This window comes from Physeter macrocephalus, chromosome 15 (genome assembly GCF_002837175.3).
Source record: "Physeter macrocephalus isolate SW-GA chromosome 15, ASM283717v5, whole genome shotgun sequence".
Taxonomy (NCBI): domain Eukaryota; kingdom Metazoa; phylum Chordata; class Mammalia; order Artiodactyla; family Physeteridae; genus Physeter; species Physeter macrocephalus.
This window is the reverse complement of record NC_041228.1, coordinates 39,898,500-39,910,468: the sequence shown is the minus strand read 5'-3', so window position 1 is coordinate 39,910,468 and position 11,969 is coordinate 39,898,500. Positions and strand designations below refer to the sequence as shown.

The 11,969-nt window shown below is 41.7% G+C and overlaps 2 protein-coding genes across 3 annotated transcripts in view; both read right to left on the bottom strand.

The window, feature by feature from the left end:
* Positions 1-543: 543 nt before the first annotated feature.
* UQCRB (ubiquinol-cytochrome c reductase binding protein) lies at positions 544-5,006 on the bottom strand. Its single transcript, XM_007110742.3, has 4 exons — positions 4,889-5,006; positions 2,449-2,520; positions 1,435-1,601; positions 544-754 (listed from the first exon to the last, which is right to left on the bottom strand). Exons 1-4 carry the CDS (start codon positions 4,905-4,907, stop codon positions 677-679), a joined length of 336 nt encoding a protein of 111 aa, XP_007110804.1. The 5' UTR covers positions 4,908-5,006; the 3' UTR covers positions 544-676.
* Positions 5,007-8,845: 3,839 nt separating this feature from the next.
* The window catches only part of MTERF3 (mitochondrial transcription termination factor 3), a 25,748-nt gene continuing 22,624 nt past the window's right edge, over positions 8,846-11,969 (bottom strand). For both annotated transcript variants that reach the window (XM_007110740.4, XM_007110741.3), the window contains exon 8: positions 8,846-9,110. In XM_007110740.4, the coding sequence (XP_007110802.2) occupies positions 8,916-9,110 (195 nt within the window). In that variant the 3' untranslated portion in view covers positions 8,846-8,915. The remainder of the gene's footprint in view (positions 9,111-11,969) is intronic.

Sequence of the window (11,969 nt, the reverse complement as noted above, 5' to 3'; positions counted from 1 at the left end):
TCTGGGAAGAACGTGTGATCTGTCTTTATATTTTTGACTATTTTTCTAATGTCTGTTTTTTATTTTCTAATACACATATTAGCACAGGAGCACATATATATAACACAGACTCATATTGGGGCTGTATACATAATTTTTTTTTTAAAGATAGGATGCAAAAGCAATTATATTTGGACAACAGTGGTTGAAAAAAGGCTACTTCCCAATCCTAGCAAACTAAGGGGTGAATCCTCTCTCCTTTCATTCAGTAACTTTTGAAGTCTGAGAGCCAATCTGCTTGTGCTGTTTGCTTCAGGTAAAATAAACTCACTGGTGCTTGTTTCTTGCTCTATTCCATCCTTGCAAGGGAGGCCCTGTTGGGGCTTCTAAGTATCGTGCTAACAATCCAGATGTGACCATTCTACTTAAACTGATTCAAGTGGCTTCTCTGGGCTCCAGGAGGCAGTTAACCACTAACTGAAAAATATCTTACAAGTTTGGAAAAAACTGTAACAGATAAGTAAATTCAGTAGTTATTCAGAATAAGGTTTAGAATTCCAAAACTCCAACAATTATAATAGAGATTTATTTAAAGTAATACATTTACAGCCCAGATAGTTCTACATTGTACATTTCAGGTTTAACCAACTTCATAAAAATACTTTAGGATAGCTGCATCCAGAATTAGACTACATGATTATTTCTTTGCCCATTCTTCTCTTTCTTTTCTTTCCCGAATAACCTCTTTCAGATATGGTTCAAGGTAGAATTTATCCTAAAGAACGAATAAAAGAAAAATATTATATGCTACCATTATTACATACTGATATACCCCCAATACTCAACAGGTCTTAAACAACAAAAGAAATCTATCAAAATTAATTTCCCACTTAAGAAAATATATTCTCAAGCAGACTAAAAACTGCCTGCTTTTCTAAAATGTAAAAACCCATAAAGATATTGTAATAAGCTACTCTGATAGGTTATTAGAGAGAAGTCTGTCAGAAAAGAAAAATGAACGAGAGACTACAAGCTTTGGCCTAGTTTCAATGCAGTTCAAGGGGTGAGGGTTTGCTTCACAGCGTCCTTCCCAGGAGCTAGAAGGCCACTCAACGGGCCGATCACATGAACACCACCATTTTTTCATCCGAGCAGAAAGCAGAGTGTAGAGGGAGAACTATGGCCTGGGAGGCAGAAGACCTGGATTCTAGTCCTGGATCTCTGTATCAGCGGCCTGCTTAATGATTCTGGAAGTCACTTCATCTCTAAGTCTCAATGTGTTTACCTCTAAAATGGAGCTAACACTTGCTCTACTAACCTCACCAGACTGTCATAAGGATTTTGATTTGACACAACTTTAAGAATTCTAAAGCACTATACAAATGAATGTGTTCTCTGTTTCTAATACTCAATCCTTCATGGCCAATATTATCAGATACAAAAGAGCTGTTCTACCTCCTCATATTTTGTCCACTGCTCTTTAGGCAAGATCTGCTGCCTCATGGTCAGGTCCAGTGCCCTCTTAATGCGAAACACCCTGTCGTTATAAAGGTTCTCAGGAAGCCTTCTTATGGCTTCTTTTACATCATCATTCTCATATATTGTATCATCTCGCATTAAGCCTATGATAAAAACAAGAGAGTAAGATTGAATATGCATCTCAAAAATAAGGCATTTCTAAAAAATGAGTAAAATTATGACTTATAACCTAAGTCATCAACTTAACTTGGGTGGTAATATGAAGAGTTAGGTATCATGGAAACTCAATACATTTTACACACAATAATGGGTTATTTAATGGATTATTTCTTAAATGGTACTGTGGAAACAATATGAGTCTTTTAAAATCTACTGCCACAAAATTCACATTTTATCTATAGCAATTTTAAAATCATTTAAAATGTCTACTTTGTTTTTAAACATATCAATAGACTATATCTCTACTTTCTTATACTTTAATTCTGAGATCAAGGTATTAAAGAATCTTAAAATGACAGTGTACTAAGGAACCAGTAACATTTAATGATGCTTCCCGCATGCTTCAATTCCAAAAGATGAAGTTCATGGCAAAGTATAAAGTTCTAAAAAATAGTTCAGGCATCAAGTAATTGTAAAGATGTCAGACAATTTTAACATTTGAAAAATCTCTATTTTCAAAGTTCATACAACTTAAATTCTAAAATGCTAAGCAGAGGAGTTGAGAGAGGGAACATATAATAAGGAAAATGTTCTGCTACCATATTTCAAGAACATAAATCATTTCCAGCTCATACATTTGAGACAATTCCACCCCTCTCTTCTCATAAAGGAAATGGATTTAACAATAAAATGTGACTTAATTTTAAGATTTCTAATGTACACAGGTGCAATTAGTTAACATATTTTTGGGATCCATGGTAACTCTTGCAAAAGCACTACTCTCAGAAAAAGAAAAAAAAAAAAAAAACAGAAGAAAGAACAAATACTCACCCAGTTTATTGAACCCGGCAGCATTGTAATACCATTTTCGAATACCCTCCAGCCATTTCCTTGATGCTGCAACTGATATTGTCACACAGTTAACTGCTAACAATTCACTTATACAGTACATAAGCAACCAGTTAAAAAATGCAAACACAGGAAGGAATTTCTTTTAAAAGCATATACCCTATATATTGTGGATAAAAATAGCTTATTTTATCTATGAGCAAAAGTATTGCAGGTAAAAAAAATTGGGCAGTTAAGTCATGGGGAGAAAAGGATACACTCAAACACTTAATGTACTAAAGATCTGCAGGTACAGTAACAGTCCCTCGATATCCTCAGGGGATTGATTCCAGGACCCCCCTCAGATATCAAAATCCGAGAGGCTCAAGTCCCCTATATAAAATGGTGTAGTGTTTGCATATAACCTAAGCACATCTTCCTGTATACTTTAAATCATCTCTGGATTACTTATAATACTTAATACAATGTAAATGCTATGTGAATAGTTGTAAATCCGAAGTAAATGCTATGTAAATAGTTGCCTGAGAGCAACAAATTCAAGTTTTGCTTTTTTAAACTTTGTGGAACTTTTTTCCCAAGTATTTTCCATCAGGAGGTTGGCTGGATCCTCGAATGTGGAACCTGTGGAAACGGAGGGCCACTCCAGCTTCTCAAAGTCAAGCATCCCATTCCTTTTTGTCCCCCTGCTACCATCAGAATTGAGGGGTGGGGGATAAAAAAGAAACTGGGAACTTCTTCATCATTTGTAGTTTCAGAAATAGGTTATAGGAAATAACTGTAAACTTTTCAAGGGAGTTGGAGTTCTATGAAAAGATGAGATTTCAGCATACACTGGCAAATCTAAATGACCCCCATCCTCCAAAATTTTTATTCTACATTACCTTGATTTCACTTGGCTACTCTCTTTAAAAATATATGTATTTCTGGGAGGGTTTTGATACCATTAGTCAGGCATTTAATATTAATATGGACTAGTAAAAGAAGCACATCTTCCTACTCCCAAGCAGCTAACTTTCCACTGAGGGAATGGATATTTGAAAATGGATGAGGAAAAAATAGGTTAATGTTAAAACTCTCTGGGGAACAGGACTGAGCAGGATGGGTTACCCAGTAGGACCTAAGGGCAACATGATAGTGCCTGATGTTTACAGGAGACATGTGGTACAGAAGGGGAGGTATGGCCAAAGAGTCAACAATATACAAACATACTTATAGGAGACAAATTATTTGTAAACATATTTACCAGTGATGGTAATAATGATTACTATTCATTGAACACTCACTGTGTGCCAGGCACTATTCTATTTGCTTTACCACCATTAGCTAGAGTTATTTACAATACGCCTATCCTTGCAGAAGAGGAATAAGGCTTACATAAATTATCTCATCCAAGATCAAAGGCAGCTAGTAATAGGGCTGAGGCCAGGTCTATCTAGTTTACAAACACAGGGCAGAAGCAGAACGCCTACAGTATTTGTCAAGTTAACGAAATAATGAATTCTTAAATTTCTCCCCCACTCCCCAAAAGCTCAATGTCATTTAGGTTAACGAATTTTTCTGGCAATCTGATGTTTCCTAATAGCTTCACAATTGCTGGGGGGCAGGGAGAAAGGGACCAACATTTTTTAAAGCTATTCCAATTTATACCGCCAGAGGGCAGGGATTGGCAAAAAAACAAACAAACAAACAAACAACCCCACACAGGGAAAACTGTACTTTTTTCACGTTCTGTTTCAAGTATTCCGGTAATTTCTGCATCCTATTCCATAATAAATACATTTGTTCCAGTGCCTGGAATAAATACAAATTTCTCCAAATCCACAGATCAAGTTGACGTTCCAGATAAGGCAAGGTTAAACTGAAGTTTCGCTGTAACCCTGCTCAGCTGCCTCTAATTCCCAGTTTGAGAAGCGCGAGAGGTGGAACGAGATTGAGATTTCCAATCCTATTTCCTCCGGTCACTTCGCCTCAGTTATCTTACCAGCCGAAAAGGGAAACTAGCACCGTCTTCCTCGCACTGGCAGGAGAGTTTATCGAGCTAATAACGCACATGACAGCGCTTGGCTCACAGTAAGCACTCAGTTCACTTGCGTTCAAAGTCAGCCACTAATTATCTCCTGGTACCCCTGAACTCTTCTAAGGCCGAGGGGAAGGGCTGCCGAGCTCTAGCAGGCCGGAACGCCAGGGCTGTGGGAGCCACCGCGGGCACCTTCACCAACAGCGGGTCCCATCCCCAAACGAGCCGGGCCTGGAGACAGCAAGGAGGTGAGGCCAAGGCCTCCTTCAGGCGGCCTGGAGCCGCCGCCTTCCCTTTTGCCGCAAACCTGGCCATTTAGAGAGAGCAGAGGAAGAAGAGCAAGTTGCTGCGAGAATAAAAGGTTGAGCACGGCAATGCCCGCCAAGCAGGACACCGCTCACTTACCGGAAGGCCGACTCGCCATTTTAACCCGAGACAGAAGCGTTACCTGCTGGGTAAGTCCTAGAGGTCGGGCAAGGCGCAGTGCGCAGGCGTGTTACGTCAACGTTGCGAGGAGGGGCGGGGGTGGGAGAGAGAGGGTGCATGCGCAGGCGCAGTTCTGGCGGCCGGCGTTCGGCACCTGACCCGCGCCCCTCTCAGCAAGAATTACAGCAATCCCATAGGCTTGGGCCCGCCCCTGGTTCCAAGAGGCATTCGAGGTGACAAGATGGAAAAACACTAGGCAAGGAATTAGGACACCCGGTCTTCAGACTGGTTCTGTTGCTGACGAGCTCTAAGAGCTTGGGCAGTATAAATTGCGCCCTTTGTGACAAGCAACACGCTAAGCGTTTTATGGACATATTTTCATTTAATTCTAAACCTATAAGATAAATACTATGATTGTACCCATTGTAGAGAAGAGGAAAGTGAGGCTCAGAAAGTTTGCATAAATTGTCCAAGGGCACACAAGCTAGGAAGAATCTGGATTCATCTTCCAGAATCTGAGAATCCAGATAAAACTTCAGCACTCCTTAATTCTAGGGCTATATGCTACACCACTAATCCAGGAGACACTAACCCTCTCTCACCTTGTTTCTCCAGGTGAAGTTCTACCTCAAGCCATTATAGTGGAAGGTTAGTTGAAAAATATTTTTGATATTAAATCTGAGATGTATAGCAGAATTCGAATGCAATTTTAAGGTAAAAGTACATTTTTAAGGTCTCAGTCCCAACATGTTAAGTCTAAGGTATAAAAACCCAGGGACAGCAATATCACAAATTGTTGAGGGAGGAGAATTTTTACTAAAGGATGCAGAACAAAATAATTGGTTATTGGGTGAGGCAGGGAGAGGGGACAAGTCAGACCCCCTCTTTACACCTTTCATCAAAATAAACTCCAGGTGTATTAAAGAGATTTAAAAGTTGGAAAAAAAAAACATTCTAGGGACAGAAAACAATCCAAGTTAGGATGACTGATGCTTATGCAGTTACTGATGAACTTCTGCCACCACTACTGTCTGGGTCAGTTCAGTCTATGGTAACAAAATACCATAGACTGAGTAGTTTAAAAAACAAATTTATTTTCTCACAGTTCTGGAGGTTAGAAGCATAAGATCAAGATGCCAGCATTGTCAGTTTTAGTTGAGAACTCTTTCCCTGTGGCTTGTAGAAGGCTGCCGTCTTACTGTGTCCTCCCATGGTAAAGAGAGAGCAAGCTCTTCTGTGTCCCTTACGAGGACACTAATACCATCATGAAAGCCCCACCTTTATGACTTTATCTAAACCTATATTATTTCTCAAAGGCCCCATCCAAATGCCATTACATTGGGGGTTAGACCTTCATTACATGAATTTGGAGGTGGGGGGGGTCACAATTCAGTCCAGAGCAACTACCCACCAATATCTACTTCTGTTTTCTTCCATCCTAAGCTGAGACCTGGGACAGTATAGAATGGCTAGTTGTAAATCTAATTGTAAATCCAAAAGGTTTAATTGTCTTAGTCACATTCCAATTCTAAAATTTTGTTGCCTTCTGCCTTTTTCTTTTTATCTGTGCCACCACAATTTCTCAATATTACTCAGCGCTATATGCAGTACTAAAAAGTGATGAATGGCTGCTCCCAGACTACACTAGCCAAAGTGAAGTTGGAAGATATGAAGAAATGCAGTACATTTGTAAGTTGGCACATCACCTTACAAGAAGTACTCAGTAGGGATTTGCCTGGTGGCGCAGTGGTGAATCCACTTGCCAGTGCAGGGGACATGGGTTCGAGCCCTGGTCCGGGAACATCCCACATGCCGCGGAGCAGCTAAGCCCATGCGCCACGACTACTGAGCCTGCACTCTAAAGCCTGTGAGCCACAACTACTGAGCCCGAGTGCCACAACTACCGAAGCTCACGTGCCTACAGCCCGTGCTCTGCAACAAGCCACCACAATGAGAAGCCCGCACAGTGCAACAAAGAGTAGCCCCCGCTCGCCGCAACTAGAGAAAGCCCGCACGCAGCAACAAAGACCCAACGCAGCCAAAATAAATAAATTTTAAAGAAATTATTAAATTAAATAAAAAAGAAGTACTCAGTAAACTCTTCTCCTTCCCTCCTTACCCTTCAAGTTTCAGTTTTCTGGTTACAGGGTGAAGGTGGCAAGAAAAGGAAGACCTTGTCAAGGGGTTATACCCAGGACTGTCACAAAATCCAGCTCCTAGAGGCATTAAGCCTAGAGAGCCTGGATGTTTGCTGGTAGCCATTAGTGTTGATTCAAAAATTATTTTGGGGTTTCCTTCTGGCATATGGCAGGATTGCACTTCTCTGCCCCCTTAAAGCTAGGCGTGGCCATGTGATGCTTTGGCCAAGAAAAATGTGAGACGTTTTTAAGAGCAATTTTTCACATTCCTTTCCCCTTCCATAGACGGGCTACATTTCAGACATGGTGGAAGCTCCATCAACCTCTGCCACTCAGATGATATGGAGCAGAAACCTTTTGGCCCCAAGTTGGACATGTATGAAATAAAAACTTCTGGGGTTTTAGGGCTGTTCATTACAGCAGCACAGCTAGCCTGTCCTGAGTGGGCTGTTAATCAAGGCAAAATGAGGTTCTGAGCCATAGAAAGACTAGGCAGGATGGTTCCATGTTTTGCCTCCTGATTGAACCTTCTTCCTTGTTCCCTGTTTTTTGATCTCATCCATTAGAGAACTCTATGAAGGCACATATCCATGCCACACTCAACACTGTATTCTAGGAACTCAAATGTCTGTTGAGCGAATGAATAAAATACGCCAACAGGAAGGCCCTGACCAATTATGAATTTAGTTTCTCACAAGGTTTCAGGATATCCAGCACACAAAACCCCAATGCATACAAACTTCCCCCAATGTTAGTGGTTTAAAACACTTTGTTTCTCCCAGTTCTGAATTCGGCCGGGTAGCTCTGTTCCGTGTGGTTATCTGCTGAGGCTAGAATATCCAAGACAGCCTCTTCACTGCCTTACCTGGTGCTCAGGTGGCAGAGCCAGAATAGCTCAGGTTTGGTCAGGAGTCTTGTTCCACCTCATTTCTCCAAGAGTCACCAGACCTCTTTCCAAACTGGCTCAGGGTTCCAAGAGGACAAGCACAGATGCACAAGTGTCCCACGAAGCAGAGCGCACCGGCTGTCAGTGTGGGAGGGGGCTACAGTGCGAGCGCAGATACCAGGTGTGGCTCCTTGGGGGCCACCAGTGTTAACAGTCTACTCAATCTTGTGATCCTGAGGCAGATAAGTGAAGCCAGGATGCCTCATCTCACAAATAAAGAATCAGATGCACGGGTTAAATCATTTGCCCAGGATTACATGTCTAAATGGTAAACGGAAAAAAACAAAAAAAGTATTCATGCTTCAAATCTTTACACACTGGCAAAAAGTCAAAGGTTTGTGATGGCCTTTTACTATGTCTCATTGCTCACCTTCAAACAACTTTCCTCCCTATCCCTTTTCCTTTCCTGATTCTCAGTAGCCAGCTGTGGGTAACTTTGATTATCTTTGCTCAGAAACATAACAGTGTAGATAATCCAAACTCGAATGTGTTCTGTAGCATAATCTAAGTGAGTAGTAGACATTAGAAGGATAATATAGCCTGCTCCAGAAACTCTTAACACTTGAAAGAAAATAGAGCTGTCTTGTGATGAAACCACTTTAAAAGACTTTGAAAATAAAAAGGAAAATCTTCCACTGTTCTCATCTTCACCAGAAGGACAACACACCAGCCTAGTAAACTGACTCTCTTTCTCTAAGCTTGCTACATTTTAATTCTCTCCTTCCCAAGAAGGAATTGATTCAGTCAAAGACGAATTAACTTACCAGGAACTTGTAAAAAACATCAACCAGAAGTGTTCCCAAATTTATAACATTAAGAAATTGTTTCCGATATCAATTGAGGTTTGAGGTATTTATTTTAAAATATATTTATTCATATGTACATTCACTTTACATTATTACATTTTAACATCTATCAAAAACTAAAGAGTTTTTAAGAATTTTTCAAAGTCCTGCACTGAGGCCTTCGCCATCTCTTCACAAAATATTTCATCAGGCACAGATACCAATTTGTCCAAAGAGATGTAGTTAGGTTTTCCTGGATCATACTGTGCTCTTCCTAAATAGGCAAGAAACAAATGTCTTTCTTTGACTTTAAACAACCTTGAATTAAATACCTAGAAAAGAAGAAAAAAGTTTTTAAAAACCACTGTGCACTGAAAGATGAACTATGAAAATATTTATCTGGCTAAAAATGTTAATAGGCTAACAAATATAAAGAATTGAGGGGGCGGAGTCAAGATGGCACACTAGGAGGATGTGGAATTCACATCTCCTCACAACGACGACACCTACCAGGCACCGGTGGGGGACCACGGACACGTAAGGGGACAGGAGGAACCCCCAGCGACCAGGTAGGACGTGGGGCGTGGGGGCAGTGAAGGGGAGGAGAAGTGGAGGCAGGACGGGACTGGTGTCCCTGAGGGGAGGCTGGGGGGAGGGGAAGGGATCCCACGCCGGAAGGAGGAAATTGGGGAACCATTGGGAGGGCAGAGGATCAAAAGGGAGCGTGGCCAGGTTTCCCCCACCCACTTGGACCCCCAAAAACCTGCTGAGATCCTGGGCCTGATCCTCTGCCCACTGAGGAGGTCCAGCTGCAAGGGTCCTGAGGGAGTGGGAGGGAGGGAAAGGGGGAGCAAAAGTAAAGGCTGGACCTCCGGGACCGGTACCACTGGGGGGGGCTGGGGGAGGGGAGGAGTTGCTACACCCAGCGGGACCCACCCACGGTTAGGGGTCCAGCGGCGACGGGGGAGACCCTGGGGTAGACGATGGGGGAGATGCGTGAAGGAACCTAAGGGAAGAGGCCAGTGCCTTCCTTGTCCACTTAGGCACCGGGGAGCCTGTCGGGCTCCCAGGACTAATCCTCTGCCCTCAGAGCCTCCCTCCTGCCCTGCAGAGCCCAAGCCCCGCCCCTACACCCCACACAGGGCCCCACCTCTACACTCTGAGACCCCCTCCAATGAGCTGGGCCTAAACCAAACCCACACACCCTCACCCAGGGCCCTACCTCCTAACTCCGGAAGCCCACACTCCACAGCCCTCCTTCCCACGTGCTGCCTCCCGCTTCTGCGCAGGTCCTAAGCAGCGGCCCCACCCCACACTCAAATGTCACCCCCCGCTCCACCCGCCTGGGTCCTGCCCTCCAAACCCCACCTGTGCCTAAGTTCCACCCCCCACCTAAACTCCACCCCCATAGCCAAGGCTTTTTTTTTTTTTCCTTTTTTCTTTTCTTTTTTCCTCTTTTAGACTGGGGTTCTGTTTTACCTTGTTGATTCATTGTTGTTGATTCTTTTTTATTTTTCTAATTTCATTTTACTCTTTATGGTTTGTTAGTGATCTCTCCTTTTGGCTTGTTGTGCACTCCCTCCGCCCCCCTGCCTTTTTTTTTCTTTTTCCTGCTGTGGTTTTATTTTACCTGTTGCAGTAGTTTCAATTATAGTTTTATTTTTCCTAATATATTTTTTATCTTTCTAATTTTATTTTGTTTTTTATTCTTTGATATTGTACTGCTCCTTTTTTTCTTTCATTCTTCCTTTTTTTTTTTTTTTTTTTTTTCCTGCACCATGAAGCTTGCGGGATCTTGGTTTCCAGGCCGGAGGTAGGGCCAGAGCTCCTGTGGTGGGAGATCCAAGTCCAAACTGCTGGACTATCAGAGAACCTCAGACCCCAGGGAATATCAATCTGAGTGAGGCCTCCCAGAGGTCCTCATCTCAGCACCAAGACCCAGCTCTATCCAACTGCCTGCAAATGCCAGTGCTGGACATCTCAGGCCAAACAACCAGTAAGACAGGAATACAGCACCACCCATCAAAAAAAAAAAAAAAAAAGAAAGAAACAACAAAAAAATATGTCACAGACGAAGGAGCAAGGTAAAAACCTACAAGACCAAAGAGATGAAGAAGAAATAGGCAACCTACCTGAAAAAGAATTCAGAGTAATGATAGTAAAGATGATCCAAAACCTTGGAAACAGAAAGAAGAGAATAAAAGAAACATTTAACAAGGGTCTAGAAGAACTAAAGAGCAAACAAACAGTGATGAACAACACAATTACTGAAATTAAAAATACTCTAGAAGGAGTCAATAACAGAATAACTGAGGCAGAAGAATGGATAAATGAGCAGAAAGATAAAATGGTGGAAATAACTGCCAGGGAGCAGAATAAAGAAAAAAGAATGAAAAGAACTGAGGACAGTCTCAGAGACCTCTGGGACAACATTAAACACACTAACATTCGAATTATAGGGGTCCCAGAAGAAGAAGAGAAAAACAAACGGTCTGAGAAAATATTTGAACAGATTATAGTCAAAAACTTCCCTAACGTGGGAAAGGAAATAGTCAATCAAGTCCAGGAAGCACAGAGAGTACCATATCAAATAAACCCAAAGAGAAACATGCTGAAACACATATTAATCAAACTATCAAAAATTAAATACAAATAAAAAATATTAAAAGCAGCAAGGGAAAAGCAACAAATTTCATACAAGGGAATCCCCATAAGGTTAACAGCTGATTTTTCAGTAGAAAATCTGCAAGCCAGAAGGGAGTGACAGGACATATTTAAAGTGATGAAAGGGAAAAACCTACAACCAAGGTTACTCTAACCAGCAAGGATCTCATGCAGATTCCACGGAGAAATTAAAACCTACATATTGATAACTACCTTAAATGTAAATGGATTAAATGCTCCAACCAAAAGACATACACTGGCTAAATGGATACAAAAACAGGACCCGTACATATGCTGTCTACAAGAGGCCCACGTCAGATCTAGGGACACGTACACACTGAAAGTGAGGGGATGGAAAAAGATATTCCATGCAAACGGAAATCAAAAGAAAGCTGGAGGAGCAATTCTCATATCAGACAAAATAGACTTTAAAATAAACACTATTACAAGAGACAAAGAAGGACACTACATAATGATCAAGGGATCAATCCAAGAAGAAGATATAACAATTGTAAATATTTATGCAC